General features: G+C 41.0%; 2 protein-coding genes and 1 long non-coding RNA gene across 3 annotated transcripts; 1 reads left to right on the forward strand and 2 right to left on the reverse strand.

Moving 5' to 3' along the window:
* Nucleotides 1-17,225: 17,225 nt before the first annotated feature.
* On the reverse strand, nucleotides 17,226-21,196 carry LOC114442089 (uncharacterized). Its single transcript, XR_003671309.1, has 3 exons — nucleotides 20,667-21,196; nucleotides 19,826-20,277; nucleotides 17,226-19,349 (listed from the first exon to the last, which is right to left on the reverse strand). It is a non-coding gene; the product is annotated as an uncharacterized LOC114442089 (long non-coding RNA).
* A 770-nt stretch (nucleotides 21,197-21,966) lies between these two features.
* On the forward strand, nucleotides 21,967-22,964 carry LOC114440831 (dual specificity protein phosphatase 18). The gene has a single exon (XM_028413370.1). The coding sequence runs from the start codon at nucleotides 22,008-22,010 to the stop codon at nucleotides 22,566-22,568; it is 561 nt and encodes a 186-aa protein (XP_028269171.1). The 5' UTR covers nucleotides 21,967-22,007; the 3' UTR covers nucleotides 22,569-22,964.
* A 106-nt stretch (nucleotides 22,965-23,070) lies between these two features.
* tgoln2 (trans-golgi network protein 2) lies at nucleotides 23,071-26,999 on the reverse strand. The gene is made up of 4 exons (XM_028413369.1): nucleotides 26,783-26,999; nucleotides 24,936-25,840; nucleotides 24,420-24,503; nucleotides 23,071-24,344 (listed from the first exon to the last, which is right to left on the reverse strand). The coding sequence occupies exons 1-4, from the start codon at nucleotides 26,835-26,837 to the stop codon at nucleotides 24,339-24,341; spliced, it is 1,050 nt and encodes a 349-aa protein (XP_028269170.1). The 5' UTR covers nucleotides 26,838-26,999; the 3' UTR covers nucleotides 23,071-24,338.
* Between the last annotated feature and the right edge of the window lie 822 nt (nucleotides 27,000-27,821).

The following is a 27,821-nucleotide window of genomic DNA, read 5'->3' on the forward strand; positions in this document are numbered from 1 at the left end:
GAGGAGAAACCTAATTGTGGAGGAGAGAGAGAGAGAGAAAGAAAGGGTTGCAGAATTGAGGTCCTCTGTGAGATGGTTAATTTATAAGACTGGTGGTGGGGGGTGACGTGACAGGCCGAGTAATGGTAAGGAATAGTTTGAAAGATTCTTTTGTCTCTCATGCATCCATTCATGTCACTCAGCTCTCTCCTCTGTCTTTTTTCCTCACTCTTTTCCATCCTTCCTTCCTTAGTGGACATGCTTGTATCATACAGAAGTAATCAATCTTAATCATGGGTCCGTATGCAGTATTTACCTTGGCTCAGTGAGGAAGCAGCATTTCGGGGCTGGGTTGGGATGTGTCCTGTTTACACTATAGCCTGTGAGGTCTTTTTCTTTTTTATTTCAGAAAGCCGAGGTGGAGTAAAGGACACTGTGCTAGTTAGAAATTCTACAACACATATTATGATTGTGTTTCACTTTATGTTTTTATTTTCTGTTTAACCTCCATTTTTATTCATGGTGAGTCTGACAACAAATCCTCGGCTTCCTGTTTAAGTCGCCCTTGCTCTCTCTGTGTGTCACCCTCCTCCTTTCCTCCACCTCTCTCTATCTGTACCTCATTGCCAATGCAGGGAGCATAGCAGCGGCCATAGACTTCAGCGTGGAAACACCCAGCAGACAAGAAAAATGACGGCCAGCGCAATCTCATTTTCTGAGGGGCTGCAAGTCAGGCAGGAAATGGCTATTATTCCATCGACACTGTCGGTATTAAGTTATTTCCTTCTCTAAATACGAGAATGTTCATGAATATCTATTGAGTTCCAGGTGCAAGCGCTGGAGGTTTTGTCGCCACACACTTGGATGATTGCAGTCCTATATTCTGCCTGCTGCACCCTCACTTCTGAGATTGAAGTGAAAGACAATAGTAGTGGAAATTGGCTAATAAATCCAGAGGAGGCAAAGGGCTGTTTGAGCAATACTACCAGCTCATGCATGCTTTTTAAGAAGAATAAAACCTCCTGGCTTTTCTCAACCTTATGCTTTTTCTAAAAAAAAAGAGGTGACCCGGCCTAAATGGCTAAATCTCTCCTCACCAGGCACAGATGAAAGTCTTAACAGCTGTGCTTGTGTTGGTAGGAATACAATTTTGCTGTATGGTCAAAGAGATGCCTCACCGTATCTACATGTACACAGCATACATATTTCAATGGAGCTGGATTATACATTTCTCATGATAAGTATGCCAGAGACAGTGAGACGGAGAGCACAGCATGGAAAGAGAAGAAGCTCATGACAGAACCGAGGGCCATTTGCATTTGTTCTGCGTGTGCTTCTCTCATTCTGGCTGTGCACTTTGTTTATCATGGATCAGAGCCATATAGCTGCCAGTCATGAGCATGAGCAGGGAGGTGAGAGCTGGAGGAGGACGCCAAGAAAAGGAGGGCAGGAGAGCAAAGAGCCAGGGAACGCTGTGGGATGATGACCAGCAGCCAATCTAAGATTTGAGTGACCAGTTACCTCCCACTGCACAGCGACACAGAAGGCAGCCGGCAGAGAGACAGAGAGAGAGAGAGAGAGCTGGAGCTGGAGCTCTGCTTACATGTGTCCAGTCAGAGGCAGTCCATCGTGGGGAGGAGACGGGGCTAGAATTGATTGAAGGTGGTGGACCATAAATGAAGGTATTGATTTTGGGGTCAGAGTCGCAGGATGAGGTCTTGAAATAAATTGAAATAAACATATCAATACATCAAGTATATTACACCACAAGCACACAAAGACTTTCACAGATATATTATGGACCTTGTTTAGGCTAATAGATGGTTGATTAATGCACGTGTAATGGCTTTTATATATAACTGGATGAAGGAGAACAGAAGACATCATTGTTTTGTGAGAGCTATTCATTTATGTGAAATATCACATAATCATGACAATAGTAATAAGAAGCAATGTGTGCATCTTTATACAGTAAGTGATGAGTAAACATCATTCTATTGTGCACTTTCTTTAAAAAGATTTTCTTTGTGTGACTGATATGAGTCAGTATTTGAAATCTGAAAATTCACCTAATCTGCATAATAAAAGAATAAAGAGAGCACTATAAAGTGAACACTCAGGAAAGGTTAAAGTACTTCCAATTTATGGGTCAGAGGGAGACACTTTAGCTGGGAGAAGGGGAGAAATTACTTGGCTGGGAGACCAACAGAATCTCAGCGTAAAGACATGGCAGCCAATTAAGAGAAAGGTCAGACCATAAAAGAGGAAGCAGCACAGGAAAGGCTTTGCACACAACATCTCCTCTTCTCCTCTGTCTCTCCACCACATTCTATCTGCTGTTTGTAAAGTGACTTTACGTCTTTTATAATGACAATTTGTTTTACGAACCATGTTTCACAGACAATTATTCAAAATGGATAAAAGTTTATATGTGGCTGCAGGGGGTGGGGGGGGGTGTGGCAGACCAGTCATGTTCAAGCATTATAAATTAAAGACAAGCTTTCTGAGGTGGATTTAAAATCAACACGCAAAGGAATGAAACCATGACAACGATCCAAGCTGCTGCACCAAACCAACACAGATTATCACCCTGCTTCACAGGCCTGTAGTCAAACATACATAAAAATTTTATAACTGAGTAATAAAATCCACAAAATCTTTTGTTTGACCAAAAAAATGTCATTGTACTTCAAGCCTTCAGAATTCTTACCAAAGCCAATTTGTGCCTTGTGAGCAAAATTAAGCACAAATGGATTTGAGGAAAGTTAACCACGTAACCACACAGCGCTGCTCAGTCCTGGTGACTAACACACAACGCTTTTTCACCACGTGTGTGCCAGAGGATGCTTTCAACATCACACTTGTTTTTGCTTAAATGCTAACTCGTACTAGCAACCCTCTGTGAGGCACTCTGAATCAGAAAGGTGCTATGCAAATAAAAAGTGTATTATTACATTTACTGCGTTAATGGGACAGAACAAAAGCAGCCTAAATCAAGCTGTTCAAATTCGTCATGTACTTATCACTGCTTTTTCCAGATGTTCTTGCCCAGAAGGCTGGGAACCTGCAGTGATTATGTTTCCATTGTAAGACACCTTGGAAAATGTGACATTTGTATAGTTGCTTTCAAAATGATTACTCCATCCTGCACTGAAATAGCACAAACCATAAAATAAAATTAATGAAGCTATTTTTTAAAGACTTTAAATCAGTCTGGTGCCAGAGTGATGTGATACTAATTATTTTTTGTCTGTTCAAGGTAATCTTTATCTAGAACAGATCATTGTTCATTTAACACTAAAGTTTGAGTATTATTGATACGTAGCTAGCTGACACTTTGCCCCATCTTCACCTTTCACCGGCTTCTAAGCAGCTGGCACATGGGCATGAGAGCGTGGCATGAGGAATGACAGGCGTAATAGGAAGTGGCATGACAATTAGGGTGCTTATGTGGTGCTGGAGGTGGGCTGGATGTTGAGGTGCCGTGCTAAAATCTGCTATGATAGATCCTGAACATATAACAAACTTTAGGCACATCTCCAATAAGAACAAATCCTCTAATATCAGCCAGAGTCCCTGGATTTTCACATTATATTGTATGTACTTTAAAGGGGTTAGGCATGGACATCATGGTGTACAGTTCACAGCGTCATTATAAAGGCCCACTGCCTTACTCATAGGAACGTACTGCCAGAAGGACAAGATAATGATGAATTAGGAGAGTGTTGGAGAAAAGAGAAAAATCACTGCCTTATTAAAGTTAGGAAAAAAAGCCGGGGCATAAAAATTGAAGATTTCTTTTCCTATTGAAGGTATTGAAGGTACAACAGCTCATGGGGGCTCTTTGACCTCTGCAAACCTTTTCTCTACTGCACAAATCCTGAGAGGTGACAGCACTCTGACACCCTGTCACCTCTCTGCTCTCTCTCCAAGGAGATCCTTCACTTTATGTTTCTCATCTCTGAGCCCCCAGAGCTGATGGCAGAATAACCAGCACTGTCCTGTCTGCTGCCTCTCTCTGTTTACTCCACTTCTATTTCCAGAACAGCAGCTTTTGGGTACTGTCATCAGCTGAGATGACGTTTTTTTTGCAAATTGAAGATGGGATGAAATTATTTTTTTACACCTGTGAAACTTTACTGTATCAGCTGTCATTTATTGACACAGGGAACTGTCTGTTTTGTTTTTTTACTCCTTTAATATTCACATGCAGATACAGTACCATACAAAATATAACAGGAGGGAATCAAGACCAAGACATTTCTGACAAAACTGTTAACTATGCAATATTTTACATGCACATAATTCACATTGCAATCTGTTTAGAGCAATAATCAGCCTAAAGCTAGGCTAAACAGCAACGTGTTAGCAGAGCAGCAGCATCATTAGGACCAGTTTTGAGCTATTGGTCAACTGTGGCTGGAAAATAGATGTGAAAATATGCATTACACTTATTGGCATATAGGCAAGCTGTTGCACTGCCTGTATAGATATCTGAGGCTTACGTTAAGGCCTGTTTATGGTTTTTTTATACTCTATCATACTACAAATTAGCATGGATGTACACATATTATTCCACACTAGAAAACATGAGCGTTTAATCCAGAAACTGAGAGGTACCACTTTTTCTCGTGCATAGTAGCATTGTTGTTGAAATGACAAAGGTTGGATTCTCTGTGAACTGTTACAAAACTGTAATTGAATTTTAATTTATGTAGTTTAACAAAGCTTGATCATGCTCAAAGTAAAAGTAACCTTTGACCCTGTGGACCATTTGATCCTATTACATTCATGTAGAATAATAATAATATATCATTATTACTCTAAGAATCTCTTAGTTTGTGAGCCATCAGTAACCTTTCATGTTTGAACACCTAATTCTAATGTGTTCACTGCAATCAAGGAAATTTCACTCTGACGGGCTGCTCTTAAAAACAAATATGATTACAGTAAAATGAGCATGATCATGTGACTGCAAGGTAGTTTTCTGCTCGCACATCATAGCAGTTTTAGTCTACCCATGCTAGGACTGTACAATATGGGGGCCATGCTGTTCTTTAGACAGCAGAGCAGAATGGGAGGTTACGGTACAAAGGCCTCACTCTAGGGGTCTAGGGTTTTGGCAGCAGTATGTGTTTACATTGTAATTAGGACTTAATTGTCCTAATTAGAATCCCCAAACCCTGATTACTCAAAGCCTTGCAACCTGCTGAGCCAAACGACCTGACTCCGCTTCAGTCATCAACCTAGACACTCTGCATAATGCTTGCTCCAAGAGCACGGTGTAATATTCATATAATTTTCAAAAAGGGTCTGATGACTGTGGAGGGACTACTCAGAACTGCCCTGGGAGCAGTGAGAAAAATGGATTTCCTGGAAATGTGTTTCTTGCCTTAGGCTGGGAATAAGTTAGCAAAGGAAATCATATGCACAGCCCTGTGTACAGAGGGGAAGCATGTGTCACTAACTGCATCCTAAAGGACTCTTCTATTGATTTTTATTGAGCAGATTTTATTAGATCAATTTTCATACCATCACATTACAATTTCTTTCTGCACCCCCCCCCCCTTTTTTTTTACTTTGTTTCATCCTCCCTGTCAATCTTCTCCAAAATCAATGTAATGGACATCTGTACTGGCCTCTGTGGCGATGGGGTGGGGGGGCAACAAGTGGAATATAAACACACCTGTCTCACTCACCCTTTCTACCTGCACTCATGGGCATCGACAGAAGGCCCCATCAGCGGTCCATCTGAGTCCTGTAACCAGTACTGCCAAGCCCAGCTCCCAATAGAGTACATTGGGCTGACACTCCAAACAGCATACAGGGAGACTGGGCAGGCTGGCTGGCTGCTGCTGAGCTGGAAGAAAGGATGGAGCATGTCAAACCACAGCCAGTCTCTCCGGGGGTTCTGCATGGCTGGACGGGTCTGATGCTCTCAGGCACAGGGGGATGCATCGATCCACTGCCAAGTCATGAGAGGCTATCTCACATCAATGATAGCAAGGCAGGAGCTTAGCTGTATGCACTTACATATATATTTATGCCATACTGCTTTTTACATTCTTTTTCTCACACCTTTTGTGTTGTATGTTTACAGTGGGTGTCAATTACAGAAGCACCACTGCAGGGCTGAAAATGAAGTAGAAACTGCAGTTCCACAAATAGCCACTTGAGGTTTGTTCCAAAATCAAATGAATCCCCAAAGACTCCTATGTTAAAATCTTTACAGCAGAAGTTGCTGTGTCTGTTGAAAAAAGGGATCTTAAACTTTAGGTGTGTTGTAGGTTCTAAATATTACAGCTGCTAGTTCACTGCTGTCATGGGGAATACTGCCCCAAGATTATGCTGGCTATGCAGTAGCTGCAGTATTGTTCATCTCCTTACACTTGAGAGTAGACTAGATGATTTGGCAAGATGATGAGACCAAACACCTGCTAAACATAAACATAAGCATATCTGGAGGATGTATTGTAGACGGAATGTGTTGTTTTTTTATGAGGAAGTGTTGGTCTTCCATGAGACAAGGTGCTCCTGTTGTTGCCATAGTTGGCCTTTTATTGTTTTAATATTCCCTTTCGCCCTAGTTATGTTGTGTGTTGTGGTTGCTGCTGTGTTTGTGAGCTGTGAAAGCACTTTACATCACACTTCCCAGTGTTCCTGCTCTCATCAGCTATTGTGGTAGCTACCAGGAGTCAGACATATCAAATGTGTAATCGGGAATTGTTGTTATGACAAATAATCATTAGTGACAAGCCCCTTCTTCCAACTGTTGAGGGGCAACAAACAGTAGCCTATACCAAAAATCAGACATAAATTCTTTTAGTGTATAGCCAGCCTTACACAGACAGAATTCCAATTTCTTCTTAAAATGATCTCACCCAAGCTACTTTACATACAAACAATAAGGTTGTTTGACAACACAGCATTTCGCTGCACAGTGTTGAGACTTCCTGAAATACCTTCGCCGTGTGCCTGCAGAGACATATATCTTTTACTCTGGCGTGTGTGTGAGATTAGCCCAGCATGTGTGATCATGCTCCATGAGTGAGAATAAAAACACGCTATTGTTTAAACCATCTCACTTCTTCTTATGCAAAAAAAAAAACGAAATTAATCAAAGCAAAGCATAGGGACAGGCCCTCAGCGTGGTATCTGTGCTTAGCCCACACCACTCACTCACATCACTTAATGAAGCAAGTCCTCTCACTAATGAGGCTAGCAAAGGACTCAAGGGTCAAATTTTCTGTCTCTCTCACACACACAGTGTCTCCGCTAACACTTGCTTTTTAAGCCCTCTATAAAAAAAACTCAGCTGCAAAATTTAGAGGCTCTTGGTTAATTACTGAGGACAGGTCAGAGTCTCTTCATTAGACTTTAGTTCATTAACCTTAGCACCAGGTGATGGGGAGCCTCTTTTATATCTCTTTATTGAGGGAAATTAAGATATATATGACCACAAGAGATTACATCTGTTTTTTGTGATTAAGGAAAAAGATGTGTTATGATGTATACCATCACAGTGATAAGCTGAGTCATGTTTGCTGGAAATACATGAACAGCACACTACCACAATTGAGTTGACGTGCATTATTTAAAACCCAATATCGTATGTCCACATATCTGATGCTGTGCAACGTCAATGAAGCTGTATGGAAATGGATTTAAGGATTATTGAGAATATAAGGAAAATAGCTGTTCTCCAGTCTAAGGTAGATGTTACGGATGCATCTGTACATCTAAAGGCATCCCTCACTGAGAGGCATACACAATCACAAGAAAATAATGCCTACATGCCTGCACACACACACACACACACACACACACACACACACACACAAAATCAGATTCTCCATCTCCGCAGGTGCTGTCATGGGCCCACTCTTCAGCCTCCCATCTTTTCCCCAGCTCTCCTTTCCTTCCTTTGTTCCCAGACTGCACACCGTCATGTCCAGGTCTTGCCTCTGGGGAGTTAAGCCTGGCAGGAGGCTTGTTTTCAGAGCTTTGCTCTTTTTTTTCTTTCCCACTCTCCTCCTTTCTCCTTCCTGGGTTTTTTCGTTTGTACCGGTGCTGGCTAATTACCGGCGCATTCTCCTCCTGCCAACAGCGTGCTGCTGCTGCTGCTGTCGAGCTCCTGCCCGCCTCCCATACACCCCCACCACCACCTCCTCCCCCACTCCTCTGTTTCTCTCTTCCTCCTCACTCCTAGGAAGGCACGGAGGATGGAGGTGGAGGGGAGGGCCAGGGTACAGATGTGTATTAATGAAGCAGTGAAGGGCAGGGGGTGACTCATAGAGGGGGGTGGGGGGGGGAAGAGGAGCAAGAGGCTATTTGCATGCCGGAACAACGAGATTCACCACTTCTGCAATGCCTTTCTCTCTCTCTCTTTCTCTCTCTACCTCCACATTCTCTTCCCATCATCCTGCATTCTCTCACTTTTTTAGCTCTCTCTCTCTCTCTCTCTCTCCCTCTCTTCTACCTCCTTGCCTCTCTCCTTTGCTCTCCGGCTTGCTGCCACTGCTGATTTGAATAATTCAGCACAAGCCAGTATTCTCCAGGGCCCCATTGTCTGCGCGCGGCAGAAGAATGAGAAGAGGAGAGAGATAGGGAAATAGAGAAAGAAGAGAGAGAGAGAGAGAGAGAGAGGGCAGCATGTGTGTGTGTAAATGGTGAGGGGGAGGTGGGAGGTCCATCCTGCCTTCTTACACCTAGCTGTGGCGTAAATCAGTACTAATGAGGTAGAGGAGGAATACCTCGGCCTCGTAACAGACTACAGAACACTCACGCTATGCAAGCGCAATAATGCACACAGGTAGACACACTTTAAATACTCCACATGCATACAACACCTCTATAACCTTCACTGCTCTGCTGTGTTTCAGTTATTGACTTGTTGCTAACCCCATACTCCCATGTGTGTGCAACCCGGTGCTTGTTCAATGTCATCCAGCAGGAGAAGGAACATTAGCACAGAGAGGAACTGTGTCAACAAACACTGGAAAAACTGCAAAAATGATCAATAGCACATTGTTAAGGTCATATGCTTGTAAGTGGTCAGCAAACACTTTTGCATAGATCACAATGATGTCATGCTAATACAAGCAAAACAATAATAGTGTTGTAATTGCTGGCAGAGGAAGGGAACATTTTTGAGCATATACTGTATGAATATAAACACAATGGCACTGTAATCTCATAGCTCTAAAAGGGTTTTCTCTCCAAATGTGTGCCTTCTCTCTCGAGGTTATCTGATGTAACACATTTGGTAATGCTGTGGCCATTTGTAGTTTTTACAGATGCGTGAACGAGAGTTAGAAGTGCATCTTTTACTTAGAACAAAAGAGGTTTATCTACTCATCACAAGCCATAATTTCATATCCCAGCCCTTCTCAGAAATAGAACATAAAGATCCCTCTGAACCTTAAAGCAGTGGAGGCCAAACCTAAACTGCTGAGTGCACAAGACACAACAGATGCTCTCTCATTCTGTCTCTTCTGCTGTTTGTAACTTTTACATTTAAACCTTGATCTCCACCCCACATGTCCCTTCCTGTCAGCTGAAACCAGCCAGGAAACTACTGAAAGCTAGTTAGAAAGCTTCCTGTGTTTGCATGAATACAATCGTCCAAGAATGATCACCACGGTAGCAAAGAAGAAGGTAGAGAAGCTTGCTACATGTGAATGTGTTTTAATGTGGGGTGGCTAGAACTGTTTTTCACCACCAATCATTATCGTGTGAGGACGCGTTGGCTAAGACCCTACTCTATCATCCGTTCACCCACTCACAGAATCTCATCAGGGAACCTGTGAGTGTGTGTGTGTGTGTATGAGGAGGGGGGTGGGCTGTCCTGTCCTGTCCATGGGAACTACCCAAGATGACAGGCACACAACACAGAGACTGGACTCCAGTGGTGTGAATGTGACAAAGCTCCAGAGACTGTAGTCTACACTGCAGCATCTTCACACCCTCCTGGTGATTTGTTCCCATAAGGAAATATGTCAGTAATAGCTACACCTTCATGAATATGGACCAACGTGGAAGCTTTGTACTGTCAGTGACTTCAGTCAAGCACCTCTCTCTTAGGAGATGACACACTAGCACGTCAGAAGTAGGGTTTTTAGTTTCACATGAAAAAGAGAAGAAAAAACATATAATGTCTAGACATGAAAGGAATGACGCAAATGTTGTGAAAGGGCTTTCTTTTGTAAGTCTTGTGAACTTGCTGTCAGCCATGGGTAAAATGTGCATTTTAATGTTTGGGAGAGTAGATTGAAAACTAAGTATTGCACATTATTTCTATCGCAGTTTTGGCTCTATATTTGGCTCATGTGGGTGAGGAGCTCAATAAAAAAACAATGAGTATGGGGGAGGCACAATCATGAGGTTTGTTTTATATATATATGGAGAGAGAGAGAGAGAGAGAGAGAGAGACTGATTCCCTGGATACATTTTACTACTGTAATAATGTAATCTGGGGAACATTTATTGGGTTATTTATCTGAAATAACAAGCTAACAACGTGTTAGGCTCAATTAAGCAGCGACTCACAAAACCAATGTCTGCTTGTTTGTTATTCTCCACCCCCATCTAGTTAAGAACTGAGAGGTGTTTTTTTAGCCACCAGGAAAGGAGACAGATTTTAGCTCACATTAGCAGCCTTGAATGAATTAAACACACAAGAACAACGGTCAAATAATCAGCTTAATGAATCAAACCTTACTTCCCATGAGTGATTTTTACTCCAGGAGAGGAAGGCTAACGTTACACTATTTACACTCTGGACCCTTCTTTATGGTCCCCCATCATTCGTTTTGCCAAAAGTATTGACTCAAGGAGGGAGGAATTCCTCAAGGCAAGCTGCAAAAAAGGAATAAAAAGGAAAACAAGGAGAGCTGTAGTAAAAGTAAATGTACAACCTGTATCACCATCACTGTTTAGCTGGTGTTTCATGTTGATTCTGAGACATAATTATGAATTCAGTCATCATCTGTAGTCATCAGAAAGAAAGAAAGAAAGAAAGAAAGAAGCGTTCAACATCTGTTATACAGCTGGGAGTATTTCTAAGGGACGCCAGGAGAAAAAGGAATTAAACACAAAGAGGAGGAGGGGGTGCTCAGAGAAGGCTGGGAGGGAAGACAAACACGGGATCCAACATGGCTGGACTGGATTAAAATGGCTGGAGTAGAGGAACACCTTTCTGTTTACACACTTATTATAGCCTAACTTAATGTCAAACAGGACTGATCTCCCTGCCATGATTAATCCTGGGAGTCAACGTGCATGTCTAGGTGAGAACTAGAATTTCATGCTGACTTATGCAGTAATACCTCTTTTTATGGTAAAGGTGAGGTAATTTGCACCTTAAGTGAAGTTTCACATAATAAAATTGACAGTGTGTCAGGGTTCGTGTAGCAGCAATCTGTACTTGATGAATGCAAAATCCTCTTCCTGATAACAGCCTCTCAACAGCTGTAAAGTGGCGGCAAAAACAGGGGCCACACACAGCAAGCCCTGCGCAGCGGAGTGAAAACCAAGCTCCAAGCCTGGCCGGGCTGCGTCACACGCCCTGACAGTAATCAGGAGGAGAAGTGAGTGCTGAGGAAGTGTCAACAGAAACAAACCCTGTGCTTCGTTTGGGGCCAGATTGAACTGATAGCTCATTGCCAGTGACATAATTTAGATGAATGGTGGGTGCAATCCATCAGAAGAGTATCACTGGTGTGAATGTGAGTGTAGGGAAGAGGAGGGGTGTGACCCTCTCTGTGCTAGCCTGCCAGTATAGGTATCCCATTACCCAACACCTGTTAACAACACCAATCCCCTTGTATAAACAGTAAAGTGATCCTTTTATCGAAGGCAGAAGGGAAGAAAGAGACAGTCGGAAAGAGTGAGACAGAAAGAGAATGTAGAGGAAAAAAGGGGGAAAGCAGATGAAGCAGGGGGGAATAAAGAAATGTTTTCTTGTTTGATTTTAAAGAGACTAGCACCTCTGGACATGATGGATGAACCCAGGGTCTGGAGAGACAAGTCATGGACAGATGGCTCAGATACACACTCCAATCACAACAAAGCAGTGTCTACACTAAAACAAGAGGGACATCTAGTGGTGTTGAGTGTAACTGCACCACAACTCTGGACCCTTCATTCAGAAAGCTTAGACATTTCAACAGAAGCTCTCTAGCAAGCAACTTTATACCTAATTTGAATTATTAATTATGAATATGTTGAAAACATAAAAAAATGTGGGAAGAAAATTTTAGTCAATTCTATTTTTTTCTGTCTTATGCTAATTGTAAAGTTTCTGTAGGACAAATGGAAGCAGTAGTTTTCTTTGGCTGAGACAAAGATTATTCACAAAGGACTCCATGTTGATGGATAAATTAAAAATGTCAATAGATCTTCTGCGTTTATCCTCTTATTTTGTTATAGTGGCACCAACCAAATAATGGCCTCTCAGCCATATCACTGTTTTAGGCAGCAACAAGCCATTGTTTGCCAGTAAGTTTTATGTAGTTTTGTGCAAAAAGAAAAGAAAAAAAATAAGAAGAGCTTTTAGGTAAGAGGAATTATGTCAAGCAGTAGGCTAATTGCTCTCTTTTCAGGCAGTCAGAATAATAGCCCCAAAAAAATCAAAGCCATCCAACATTTGACTAAATTACCCTCCTATAGCTCAGGAGAGTATTTATCACTGAATTATAATAACAGTCGGAAAAACTCGGAGCAGTGACCTGGCAGATTTTTAAGGTAACCATTAGCTGTTTGATAGCTTTAGGGCAGTTAAGTATCAGCATGTACCTGCGTGCTTTTGTCATTCTTGTTCACTGTCAAGTTGATTTATTGTGGAGGCAGAAAATGAGGCTGATTTCATGGAAGATGGCTATTTTTCAGCCACAGCTTCATACCACTGTACAACAGCACATTTGTTAGCGATAGGACTACGTATGGACAAGTCTGAAGCACCCAATCACAACTGATATTTTAGGCCACCCAAATCTATACACATAATTTATAGTTATATGGGGCTAGAATTAAATGTTAGGTACTGTGACTCACTCACGCAGGTATACATCAAAAGTTTTCCAAATGAGAATATAATCACATTTGTAATCTTATCTAGATCTTATTCTAGAAAGAAGATGATGTCTTTTGAATATGCATGCAGCATCTGTCTGCAGAGTGAGGACACTTGTTACTTCCTAGACAGCGCTGGTTTCCTCAGAACTCCATTATTACAATTGGTATTTGATATTTGTGTGCACAAACCGTAAAAGATACAGTATAGGAGTTGTTAGAGACTAATAGCTAATAACTAAGCTTTCTGAGCTAGCCCAGGTTTGCTGTAGCTTCACATTTGGCTTACACATATAAGAGAGGATTCATCTTCTCTCATAAAAGGTACATCTGTTTTTCTCAAAATGTCCCTTTTTTATATATTAAATAAACTTACCAAAAGACACACAACAACTGCCCAAGGATGAAAGCTAAATATTATATTCATTAGCAGTCAAGTCATTTGAAGTGTTGAATGTTATTATGTGATGGCTTCTTGATGTTGCATAGAGACGTGTGGGAACCTGTGACCTGTGTGGAAAGTTGCTCGGGAATGTTTTGGTTTTTAAATGAAGTGCTTAATATTTCATTGATGGTGACAGTGCAACTAATTCCCCCATCAGTCCTCTGAATCACTTATCAGTGAGTTTGTGTATGTGACGGTGTGTAGGAGCACAAGTGGAGCAGCTCAACTATCAGCATTCATCCTCAGAATAGTTCCTTCTGCCACCCCCAATCCCCTCATTCTCCTACATCTCTTCTCTCTCTTTCTCTCTCTCATATTGTGTCTCTAACGAGTCACGTCCATCTAGCAATTATTATGAAATTAAAGCTATTTTCCATGGCCGATGTTTGCCCCGGTAATAACCACACCGAGATAGGCTTCATTCATTTAGCAGTTTAGTTCAGCTCAATTCCTGTCGCATTAGCAAGAAGAGCAAAATCAGAGTGTCACTCAGATATTCTGCTTAATGGTTTGGCGATGGCCTGGCCTTTTTTTTTCCTCCTTTTCCTCTCGCGATCCTCCTAACCCTATCTCTCTGCCAATTACGCTGTTTAATCTATATGTAGATAATGGTGTCCAGGACCTCCCTGTTGAAATGTCAGGTGTGAAGAGGTTATTAGCTAACTTTTAATTACTGTCCATCATTCAGCAGCCAGCAGGACAGATTGGCCCTCCCTGACTGCCTGCTTATCTAGACTCTGAATGCTGGCTGCAGGCAGGGAAAAGAAAGACGTTTAGGAAGCGCCGGGTCTCTGACTTAATATCACCATTTTACACTATTAACAGGACGCAGTGTTTGGAAGAAAGGCTCAGAAGAGAGGGGAGAGATGGTGTGACCCAGCAGATCATATGTCAAATAGTTTAATGGAAGCAGATCATGTGTTGAAGAATTTAATGGAAGATGACTTAAATGTTATGAAAAAGCAGAGCTGAAAACTTCAAGTAGTTCCAGAATCTGTGCTTTTACCACAATACATGTACTAAATCTTGTTCCTCTGTGGACAATAAGCTACATCGGACTGTGGATGTGTTGTTGGTTTAAGGAACAGAAATGGCCTTGTTCATGAAGATTAGCTAGGTTTTCCTCTTCTTCAAATGTAAAGGTCTGCAAACAATTTTCATGAACTCCCCCTGCCCTTCTGTTAAAGCCTCTATTGTACATTTAAAGACCCACAACCCCTGACCCAAATTTTACCACCCTCATCTTCCATCCCGGCTCTCCAATACTTGTATTGGGGCCCAAAATAATATGAGTGCAGGCCACAAGCACTGACCTCTGTCTCTCTTGGCTACATACCTTTATGATACATAAAAAAATATGCATCTTAAGTAACACACACAGTCTATTACTTATAACTCAAAACATATAGTGTCTAATCTTGCTTACAGTTTTGCCAGTCGGTGTATGTCGTGGTGCTATCCATCTCCTCCCAGTGGTAAACAAAGGCGAGGAACTCGTCATTAACCCGCACTACAATGTGTTTGCACAAATACACAAATACTGTTGATAGCTTATGCAGCAAGCCTAAATCTGAATTTTACCTCCCAAATATACTGTAACCACATTCCTATGTCGTCATCCTAACTATACACATGCATGTGTACTCGCAGGAAGAGAAATATCTATTCAGTGCTTGAACTATCTGAGCGGATTTACTATTTTAAATTCTGCAGGGCAGAGCAGTGCTGATTACAGCGCCGCTGAGAGAGAAAATACTTCCCAAGCGCACTTTTTTTTCTTTCTTTTTCTTCTTCTTCTTCTTCCTCGCCATCTTTTACAGCTTAAAGACAAATTCCGTTGGAGGCAGTGAGCTGTTATTTCAGCAGACATCCTCCCTGTGATGGAGGCTCTGGTTACAGAGAGCTGCTTCTGGATCACATAATCACACATGCATACATATGCAGCACTGCGTTCAGACAGTCAAGGAAAGAGAGACGGAGACTGATAATTGGTTGAATCTGTAGAAATAATGAAACAATGAGATAATTGTGCGATTATTGATCCTCAGTCATCACTGATTTTTTTTCTGTCTCTGGGACACTAAATGTCTCCTTGGTGTCCAAGTCCCTGTAAGCTTGAGCATTAGAGGAGTAACCATCCAGTAGAGGACATCATCTCAACATACCTGCCTTTGAACTGGAGTTTGTGTGATATTTAAGACTTTAAGTGGAGCCTCACTTTTCTGTGAGGGGTTTTGTGTGTGTTAAGACTATGCTCTCTGAGCTCTGTGGTGAATTACAGCTGACCCATGAAGACCCCGGGGCCCGCTATACTCCTACCTTTGGAAACCCCCGTCATCTGGATCACATCGGGCGTAAATGGGGGGCAGAGCAGAGCCCCATCTGTCTGACACAAGCGAGAGTGTGTGTGTCTGTGTGTGTGTGTTTCTCTTTCTTTCATACATTAACTTATATGAAGGTTGGATAATAATAATAATGAAATGTGCATATTTTACAGTGATACACTCAGACCAATGCTGCTACATCAGTAACTGTGGCCAGTGTTTCTCAAACAAACAAAAGGTTTAAACGGAATCAAAAGATTTAACAGTTCATGTCCAAATAAAGTGTAAATAATCTAAAAACACTGCAGCATCACTAATATTTGTTCACCTGGGTAAGTGTGAATAAAAATGGTAGAGCTACACTGTATCAGAATGCATCCAGTGCTCCAACCTGATGAGCTGCTGCCCCCTGCTGTAAATCCTAAAGCTTCCCATCAATATGGCGACATACAGAGAGTATAACTTCGTCGTCGTGTTTGATGGTTCAAACTGTATTTCAACCATTTAAATTTAAGATATGTATATAATTTTAGGTGTCAAAAAATTGTAGAACTCTATCATTCTATGTGATAAGGATATCATCTAGGGTTAATGGCTGTCTTATCCATCTGCCAGTGGTTATTACCAACACATATGTGGACATCCATTTACATTGTATTAATATAATGCCAGTGAGGAATATTAATAATGAAGGTATTGGTCATAATGTATTTTGGACATTCAAAATGCTTGAATATTTAATATCAATTGAAACTGCTGGATATCACAAATCAAAGTTGTAACACTTCTATTACAGATAATTAGTTGGTTTGATATCCAAAGATTCTTCTAAAATTCAACAGCGACCTCTCTTGTCTAGTGAAGAGTGATTTTTATAGGGACAGTTCTGTAGGAGTTGCTATAGTGATACCTTATGTGCTACAGCTCCAACAGGAAGAACTGCTGAACTGCTAAAGCCTCTCTGATATTGATGATTGCTATCTTAAAAAATGAATAATGCTCTGAAATAAATCTCTTATGTGATGACAGGTCATAAAAATAAAGTCTGCTGTGATTGCAATCGTCCAGCATGACTAAAGCAACGATTACAGAGTTTTCATTAACGTGACTTAATATATGAAATACCTTGTGATCTCTTGGATTGATGGAAGAAACACGTTTCTAGACCAGATTTTGCAACACTTTTGTTGTGGTGGACAATTTTAATGCTTGCCTGCAGCTTTTGTTTCAACATTCACTTGTAATGTATACATAGTTTAGATGAGAAAGGATTGATGCAAAACAGGTTTATTTATATGAATTGTAAAATGGAAATGAATAACAACAGCACAGATCACTGATAATTTAACAAAAAAATCATCATAAATTAAAGTCAGAGTCAGAACTTCATATATACTGATGTTAGACTATAGTATTCACTGATAGACTGCCTAGATATGTCTGCATTGGTATCTTATCCTTTTTGGAACTAGCTTACATTCTGTATAAACACATACACACACACACACACACTTCTTGCACACACATTCAAACATGTCATCAACTTTTAAAACTTGTAGATGTTAGTACATTCAATAAAGTTAAGCAGCTCCTCAGATTCAGAGGGCTAGTTAGTGATTCTAGTTAGTTATTGTTAGATTATTAGTTCATTAGTAGGTTAGTTTGTTAGTTTGTATTGAGCCCTTAAAAGCTTGTCAGGTTAGTAACTGTTAATTTGAGTACAGGACACAAAACTGGTAACTTGGACTTCTGTTGTTCTTGGTTGGACCCACCAGTGCTAATAAAGCACACATCGTGTGACACTACAAGATGATTTGGGTACAAGCTTCCATGTAATGTCATTTAACAAACATTGTTACCACAGGGCATGCTTTAATCTACCTAACGCTTTTAACAGAGAACGGAGGGGTTAGTAGAGGCAACAGGTGGAGCTTCACAGCCTCACCGCTGTTAGTATCACCACCATAAAGAGTTAGTACTGCAGCCGAGGTTTGCGTGGCTTTACTGTCCTCACAACAAGCCAGGCACTCACCTGCAAAGGTTGACCACACAGGACACACACAGAGACACAAACCTGATCTCTGAGGACGTGAATTTTACTCCGTGAAGTACGAGGTGTTTGGAATCAGATCGTAAACGGCTTTGACATATATGTGGTCAACCCAGTTTGGTATCAGGCAGCTGTTTCTGCTCCTCTTTTCATCTTGTGGTTAAAAAAACATCTTCCTTCCCCAATCCTGAAACCCTTCACAACATGCTCCCTGTAACATATTTCAATGAGCTTCCTCTTGAATAATTCATTAAAAAAAAATTTCTTAAAGAAGGATTGCAGGATCATGAGAGAGGAGTGCGTGCATCAGACTGAGGGCATAAAGCAGAGGGTTAGTTGAAGGGTTAGAAATGCCAGCCATCAGCATACTCAATACATGTTAGTAATCCTCCAGCTGTTAGCACACATTAGTACTGTTAGATATTAGTCAGACACTGTTAGTACAATCCAGACCTGGGTAAAAAGCTATTTACACACCATTATTAGCATTTGCTGCAATTTACTTTAAAGTGTTAAATGATGGGGCTGTAGGCATCAGGACAGTATAATTACTGCCAGCAGGCATCATTTAGGAAACCACACACTATTAGTTTCCATGGCATTCTTGGGATGTAAATCACAAGAATACGAGTCCTTCAATGAGGTTGTAACAAATGCTAAGAATCATTTGTAAATAAGGTTTTATCCTGGTACATCCAGTGGCTAAAGGAACGTATTAGATGTTTGCAGCTTGATAAAATCACCATAAAGCAGCTCTTAGCTTCAGCTTCAGGCTCATTACAATTACATTTTATCAGACCGATGTGATACACATGCTCACATACTGGCACAAACACATATACACAAATAGATAGATAGATAGTACATGCAAAAAAACACTCGCACTCACACAGTCACACACTACAATAAAAATACATGTGTGAATAGTACATTAAAAATAGTTTCAAGATGAACAAAACCATACTGTGTGAATTACACATTGTCATAATGTGAGAAAACTAGTCATCCTCACACTTTTTTTTAAATCACTGCAGGTTTAAAATATATCAGACCTCTGCAGGTCTGGATCTGGCTATATAGATATATAGCTTTGGTGAAAAGATAGAGAAGACAGTGTTGAAAAAGCATCACATCTAGTGAAGTGTCAAATGCAGGAAGACAGAGTAACAGAGTGAAGAGGCCTCTGCACATAGCAGCTGAAGAAAACAGGCGTGAGAGGTGTTTGATGGCTACAGTGTCAGTGTTTTGGATCAGTGGGGGAAAAAACGAGGGGGTGGATGAATCTAGGTGGATGATGCAGGAAAAACACTGCAGCTAATGATTTTTAACATGTCCTCCTGCTAAATATCACTCATCATCCTAACAATGTTTTACATTTTTTAACTCTTTTCTTTTCAGGGATACACAAAAGCAGCAGAAGCCACAAGGAAGCACAGGAAACATGGATTCTCCTCTTCTGAAGGTAACCGTGCATCAGTCACTAGAAGAAAAACAACAGCATTAAAGACAGCATGTACACATTGTCCTCTTTTCATATGACATGCTGTTTGAGATACAGTGTAACGAACATGCAAATATTTTCTTTTCTGGGATAATCCTGCATAAGGTTGAATGAATGAATCTGAGCGGCAGATTATGCTAATCTGATTTGGTCACAGTCTCCATTTCTAACTGTAATCCCTGGAAGGATAGCAGCATACAGCAAAAAAAATATGGCAGTGATTTAACATGTAACTAATCTCCCATGATCTATCTGTTCCCTATTTATCTGCACTCTGTGCCAGCACAGAGGTTTAACACAAATACTCAGGGACACATGCTGTATGTGTGCAAAAGCACCATCGAGTCCATAAAAAACCTGCTCTGCAGTTCATATTCATCTGGACTTATAGTGTGGGGTGTAAAAGGGAATATGAGGGGAATAAAAGTCAGAGTGGTGTAAATCTGCTGATGTACCAGTGTGTGTGAGGCAGTACAGCAGAGGGCGATGGAGCGATGCCACCAGGAGTACAATGAGGTCTGTCAAGTCCCAGCCTGCTTTTTCATCAGTGTAACTGGAGAAGAACACACAACACAAAGCAGCAGAAAAGTGGGACGCAAACCAACTGTCCTCCCAAGATCCCCAAAGGGATCACTCATTCTTTTTGGTTTTATCATTTATCCTTACTCCTTTTCTTTTTAACCTGAGACATGTGAGATGTCACTTGAGATATTGTTTCCATTATTTGACCCGGCTGATATTAAATTCTCGATCTGATCTGAAAATTAACCTCCCTGCTGATTTTGTGTAGAGATAATCCGGCCTGTTACACATAACCTGTCCGGCTGTTGGTCTCCACTGGGTTCCTCCCGGCGACATCAGCTCTGGAGATGAATCCTTCCCTTTTCAACAGTGACCACAAGGTTACCTAAAAACCAATAGCACACTGAATAAGTTTATCCTTTATATAGCTTTACATTGGCTGGAATGAAAACTAAAGATTAAGGCTGGGATTATTCGTCATTAGTGCAAAATAGTAGAGAGCCTTTAATCTGCTACCGTCTCCTCAACTATTTGAATATAAACAACCAGCAGAATACGTTATCTGTAAATAAACATATTAATATTTATACACTCTGCAAGGCTGAGGAAGACATTCTCACAGACTAGGCCATCCATCCTCTGCAGGAAGCTATGAGTCAGTTTACTTCCCCTAACCACACATAACACAACACGTTTAATTTAACTAATCAGTGCAGTAAAAGTGAAATGTAAAAGAAAAACAGAGGGGAAATAAAATATATTTTTTATTCCTACCACTGATCTCCAGGTTCCACGTGCACCTGTCCCGCTGCGTCCCGCGGTGCAAAAAGATCGCTGATTCCTTCGTCTTTTTCTTCCTCCTCCATGCTTCTTAATCTGCGGATAGTGCCTTTAGAGAGTGTGTGTGAGAGAGTGTGTGAACAGAGATTACGCCGGCAGTAAAAAGGCTGGTCAACCTTTCAGACCGACTCGCAACGACGCACTAACACGAGCCGCGGTGGTACGCGTCCTGTACATGGCTGCCGAGCTGAGATGAGCAGATGTGGGAGTGCCAAGAACAGCTGCGCACTGACGGGAGTCTAGTCCAGGGAGAGCAGGATAAAGTGGGGACGGAAGCCCCGGGACAAAGAACGTGAAGTGACGGCATTAAGGAGAACAGCGCCTTCTTTCACTGGGAAAGACTCTGCACAGACCTGAATTAATCAGCGGTCTCGGTCTCCAGCTGCTGCCACAGGTTTATGGTCCTTTGTATGCGCCCCCTTCATCCACCATCTGTGTTTCCTGGGCAACCGAGCACTGCCTGCAGGCACCACCAGCTAATACACCAGCAGCCGCCCTCAGATCACAAACACTACAGTGCTGTGCTTTATTTACTGGATAGGTTATTAGCAGATTTCTCCACAGACACAGCTCATTTATTATTTTCTTATTTACAACAAACTTACATTTAAATAAATAGTGCTAAAGGGATTAAGATTAAGATTAAGAAAACCTTTATTTGTCCCACAGTGGGGATAGAATGCTGAACAATACTCATTTTTAAAACATCCTTAGATACTAAATTTGTCTTACTTCATTCTACTATTAGTTTATGCACAAATAGCCAGCTCAAAGTTTTAAAAACATAAAAAAAATCAAAGGTTTTGCCCAGAAAATAATTTAATATGAGTGAGTAGTCACAAACATGAAACATGAGGGACCATGGACAAATGAAACAGCAACTCCTGTTCCTGGTTCTGGTCAGTACGGACGTGTCTATGGGTGGTGTCACTGCTGACACAAGCACAAAAGTTTCAGTCCTATAATAGCATAAAGGTCATCCATGTGCTCTTAAACTGTCTGGATCCTTAAATAGCCTAAAGTCCTTCAAATGTTCAGAGAAAATAACTGGAACACCAGTTCAATCACGGCTGTCTATCTGGCGTTTTTGTGGCTTCATTTTGGAGGTTCTCGTGTCGCCCCTGTTTATGTGCAAACCTCCATCCAGCAGGCGGCGACAGAGTGCGCCCGTGCACAGTTTTGGCCGTCCTGGGCTGCCATACATCTCATTTTGTTGTTGTAGCTTTCCCGCAATGGATCAACTTGCAGCGTTTTAGTAAAACAACCGGAGCATCTATGGATTTTGAGTTATTTGTGCATCCGTCGCGGTGCACAGGTTTGTCAGACCTCTGTCAAATCACCCACCATCTTTACCTCAGTAATCGCAGCGGTGCTAATGATTCCTGTCAGCTGACCTGCTGTAACATAACTTGCATCGTTAACGTCAGTGAGAGGGGCAGCAGCTGCCCTCCTCCGGGGGTGGAGTACATCCACATCCCGGTGTCTGACAGGCCAGGCTCTCCTCTCAGCGATTACTTTGACGAGGTGGCGGATAAAATAGAGCGGACCGCAGAGCGCGGAGGACGGACGCTGGTCCACTGTAACGCCGGGGTGAGCCGCTCCTCCACGCTGTGCATGGCCTACCTGATGAAGCACTCCGGCTTGACCCTGCAGGAGGCTCACACCTGGCTAAAGACCTGTCGGCCCGTGGTGAGGCCGAACCTCGGCTTCTGGAAGCAGCTCATTGAGTACGAGATGAAAATTCATGGATGCAAATCTGTGCGCATGGTGTCCTCCTCCATTGGAGAGATACCAAACATTTATGAAGAGGAGGCCAGGAATATGGTGCCACTGTGAAGAGAGCAGACACTGTTTCATAGTGATGTGGTGCAACATCAAGAAGATCCAGTGCCTTGTCCCTGGGCTTCCACAGAAACTTTAAAAAGTGCACTTTCTTCTTACATTCTAGCAATGAAAATATGAATAGGCTGTTCTAATATGTTGATGTATGTGTGCACCTTATAATCCAATAATGTTAGCTTAGCATGCAATATGCATGTACAAGAGAAGATCTGAAGATGCTGAGCTGTCTAAACAGAGAGCCGATTATTTTTACATAATTACGTAACTTATAAAGTCCAACTCAACTCAGTCAAGAAAGTACAAAAGCATTTTATTTTAGGTCACTCATCTCTTAATTCAGCTCTCAGCAGGATGTTTTAATGGACAGTCGTTCCACAAAGTGTAATAAATACCTCAGACTGCTTTGTGTAGCTACTGCTCATGAAGATTTACAACTAATGGCGTTGCAGTAGCTGTTTTGTAAAAAATATGTTAGAAAATGTTCAATTGTCTTTGATGATTTCTCAATAAAAATATATTTTTATAACATAACATGGATTTTCGTTTACATTAACACCCCCTGCTAGAAAGTGTTACTTAAGAGAAAAACAGGCACAATACAAGAGCGACACTAAATCACAGTAAAGTCATTCACAATTTGGCACAAGTATGTCATCTCTGAACATCAATGCACATATACTCTAAAGGACAAATGAGATCTCATGTATTAGTGGTCATTTCTACAGACACATTTTTACCAATATTTATCACCCACAATCCTTTCTTGTACAGATTTGTTAACTAGACTGAAAATTTGGTAAGCATGATGTACACTGGATAAAGAAAAGAAAAAAATTACACCCAGAATCCTAAGAGAAGTTTAAAACATTAGTTAAATTTTATAATTATATATGTAAAGCTACAGCCAGCAGCATTTTACTGCAAGACTTTTACCCATTTTTTCGTATGGATTGAACAAAAATATGTAACTGTCTAGCTGTGCCGCTGTCTCTATCCTAAGCTAAGCTAACTAGTAGCTATGTATAGCTTTGATATATTTGCTCGACAGATATGACAGTGGTTTGATTTTTTTTTTAATGATCTGCCAGCAAAAAAAAAAAAAACAGTAAAAGTAGCTTTAAAAATGCTGCTACAAGCGTATAGTGAACCTTTTTTTATAATTTCAGCCTTTTAAAAAGGTGGAGTAAAACACCTTGTTTGGAAAAAAAGTTGCTTTTACATTCGTATGGCCAACACCATTATGGTTGTGAACACAAGCAGAAATCCCACAGTCACACTACTGCACATCTAAACTGAATTTTGATACATTATTTGATCTAATAGACATTTACAACAACCTGGAATAAACAGTACATAACCTGTATATTACAATGACTCAGATGGCTTCTTCATGTGCAGAGTGCAATTTCTGATGTACTATACAAATGAGGCTGGAATCCAAACAGCTAATTTGCTACAGAAATATCCTGAGTCAGGACCTTAGTCAGGCCAGATTACAAGATTGCCTAAAAAGTGGAACAATGACACAAGTGCAAAAACAGCATGCTTATTTACCTTCACTGCATTTCACTAATTCCTCCATTAAGGCAACAATGTCATCTGCATAGTCATGCAATAAACATGTTTCCAAAAATACAAAATAGATTTCTGTCCATTAATACAAGATGAAATCAATGTAATCAATAAATTATCTAACACCTGTATCCACGCCCCTTCACACGCAAGTGGACAGTGTATTTAGCTTCTACAGGCAGTGGACTCAGATCACATCTGAAAGAAAAGAGACATCAAAACTCAAAGTGTTTCATATAACCATGTTATTAGAGGGTTCATTTTATTACTTACATTCTGCTCCAGTTTCTGGTATTCTGTAGATTTAGGTCGACGTGTGGATCTGGTTCTCTTCCCTTCCAAAACAAAGGCAATTATCTGGGGGAGAAACAAAGAAGACGAAATCAGCAAGTTTTTTTTTTCCTGTGCTCATGTGCAACCTTATTCATTTAAATGTGGAATGTCTGCAATGATTATGAAATAGATAGGCTCAACCTTGTTCTCTACAGAGTAAAACCACAACATGTATGATTTAGACATTTTGGTAGGTGAATTCCAGTCATAGAGATGGAACTCTAAAAAAAACATGCCCACTGGAGGGGGATAAATTGCCACCAAGCTCTAAAATGCACAACGTGCTTTTGGCTCATTGTATATATTTCAATATATTTTGTCCCATGTCCTCCATATATAGTGAATGACAGACTGGCATTTTATTATTTTCAACAACTGAACCACACAATTCATAATCTCAGTCAGATTTGGCCCAGTGGAACAAGCACATGTTCTACAGAGTAAGAGGAAAAGTACCTTGCGTTTGTTGTGGTAAGTGATGTAAAGCACTGCCACCAACACAGCTGTACAGACAAGGTAGGCAAAAAAGTGGCTGCTTTCTTCTTCGTCTTTTATTCCAGTCGGGTCATACTGAGACTTCACTCCTGTGTCTTCGTTTCCAGTTTCCTTTGTGTCTGATTTTTTAATCCCGTTATTTTCCTCTTCAGCTTCAGTGTCTTCTGTTTTAATTGGTTCCTTGTCCTTGATATCTTCATTAGGCACTTTCTGCTTGCTATTTTCCACTTCTGGATTTTTCTCATCATCTCCTCCTTGTGTTCCTGCATTATCATGTCCTCCTGCATTGTTGTCATTGTGGCCTGTGTCACCAGGGTTTCCCTGTTTGTTCTCCACCTGTTGACCTGAGGCATCTTTTACTTCCTCGTGATTCTCCTTGTCTTTCACGCCTGACTCTGCTGGCGTTGCTAAACCTTTCTCTTTTGGGGTTGTGGGTATTACTTTCAGAGGTTCTTTTCCTGTGGCCTGCTGGTCCTTAGGATCCTTGCCATTGTTGTCTTCCCCCTCATCAGTTGGCTGATCCTTCTGTTTACCAGTCTCCTGGTCATTATCTTTTGGTTGTTCTTTGGGTTGCCCACCCTCACCTTCCTGACCCGTCTTCACTTGATCAGATGTCATTTCACTCTTGGGCTGAGCAGCTGGAATGGCCAATTTGTTGGTCCTCTCAGCATCATCTGCAGACTTTTCAGGTTTCTTTGTAGGTGTAATATTATCTACTTTGTCATTAGCTGGTTTTATATCAGGTTGACTTTTTATTTTATCTGCAGGAGATCCTTGTTGGTTCTGCTCAGCTAAGCCAGGACCTGCAGCTACATTGCTGGGTGGATCATTGTTTGTTAGGCTTTCACTTTGTTCTATTGGAGCCCCTACAAAAAATGAAATGAAATATACAAAATATTTTAGTGACTAAATGAACTAAAATTCTAGTACAATACTTCATACGATATAAATTACTGCAAAGATGTGCTGTTCTAGTTCATTAAGTTAATTGTATTTTTTATTAACATGTGTGTAAAGTGTAATTAATCTCATACAACCCTTGTTCTTAACATCTCAGTGAATGTCTACTCCTGTAACGATCTGTATGCTGTAACTTTAGAGACCTGATTCTCTAGGCTGGATAGATGCCAGAAAACCCAACGGATGGCCTTAAAGAGTCTGTTATTTAAGTATTTGTAGTAACCGAAACAAAAGCTTCTAGTTTGTGTTAAACACAAATAGACACATTTCTTAATTTTACGATGTTTAAATACATTTTACAAGTTATGATTTTTGTTTGGGCCTTTAGTTAAATTTGTTCGTGATTCTTTGTATGCATATTTGTAAGAATCCTAAATAGCCTATTAAAAGGTCATTTTTTTCCAATCAATCTTATTGATTTGATCAAATATTATAGTTCTATTTCTTCTAATTCAAATGTAAAACAAGAAATTGGTGTGGCTTACAACAATCAGAGCTAATCAAGTGTTCGGGATAGAGTTTTTTGGATTTAAAAGATGGACATTATTCTTTCTAGAAATAATCCATCACGTGATCTGGAAATAGTTCTGAATTTTATTTTTGCTAACATGACATTGCACACGCACAAGCATAAAACATGTGTTTCGTACTGTACAAACAGCATTTATAGGAACCTTCTATTATTTATAAAACCATGACGTGGAAGATTTTGTGATTAGTTCCTCTCTCGCGCAGTTAAATGAAGTATTGTTTGGTGATATAATGCTTGACAACTAGCTAAATGAGATAAAAGGATTATGAACATAACAGACAGCTAAATAGCAAAAACGACGTAAAACTCCACTCACCTCTGACCAAGCAACAACACAGAAATATTGCAAGGGGCAGCACAGCCGTCCTCATTGTGTCCAGACACTGGTGAAACCTAACCTGTCTAATTAAATACGGTTCTCCTTTGTGCTCAAGCCACAATCCCCGCTGACAAATACAGAACGACAGGTTGGAAGGTTTGACAAGTCCTGTTTGTGCTTCCGTGTACAAGCGGCCCCTCTTCTTCTTCTTCTTCTTCTTTTGCAGCTTTGAAGATGTAAGTGGAGTCTGCCGCCACCTAGAGACTGGCTGCTTATATGACAGGTACATCCAGTGACAACAGGGCAGTCCAAACTTCCCAGTGCTCACTACTCTGCCTCAACAGACTGATGCTTTTCTACTTTTTTTACACCCATACTCCACAGATTTGCTTTTTGACTGCTGATCTGGTTGATTCCCATTAAATGCAGAATATCTGAGAAAATTAATACCCATATTTGGGCAGTGGTGCAGCAGTGAGCACTGCCACCTCAAAGCAAGAAGGTTCCTGGTTTGAATCTGGCTGGGGCATGTAAGTGGAGTCTGGGGCTGGGGCATTTCTGTGTAGAATTTGCACACTCCCTGTGCCACACAGGTGTTTTTTTCTTGGGCTACTCCAGCTTTCTTCTACATACTAAAGATGTGCAAGCCGTTGGCTATTGGTCCAGAGGACCTGTCCAGGGTGTATCCTGCCTTTCATTGATAGTTGCTTATAAATAGATAAATGCTTCAGCCGGGTGGCATCCTTCCTGGTATTCCTGGTATTCCTGGTTCGACTGTGACTGGGCCCCTTTTCTTGGGCTTCCTCCCTCATACTGTGTGTGTTGCCCTGTGATGGACTGTCCAGGGTGTACTGGATGGATTTTTGATGGTCACTGGTTGAAGTGATATTGACCAATTACACATATTAGAAATATTTCATTGTTACTCACGTTATAATGTTGTTTAATGCCTGTTATTTAAACAGAGAAGGCGCAGTGCCTCCTTTCCCAGCTTTCATTATTTGTAGCCTAACAGCTTTATTTATGTTTTTTTAAG

The sequence above is a fragment of the Parambassis ranga genome, chromosome 9, assembly GCF_900634625.1.
Source record: "Parambassis ranga chromosome 9, fParRan2.1, whole genome shotgun sequence".
Taxonomy (NCBI): domain Eukaryota; kingdom Metazoa; phylum Chordata; class Actinopteri; family Ambassidae; genus Parambassis; species Parambassis ranga.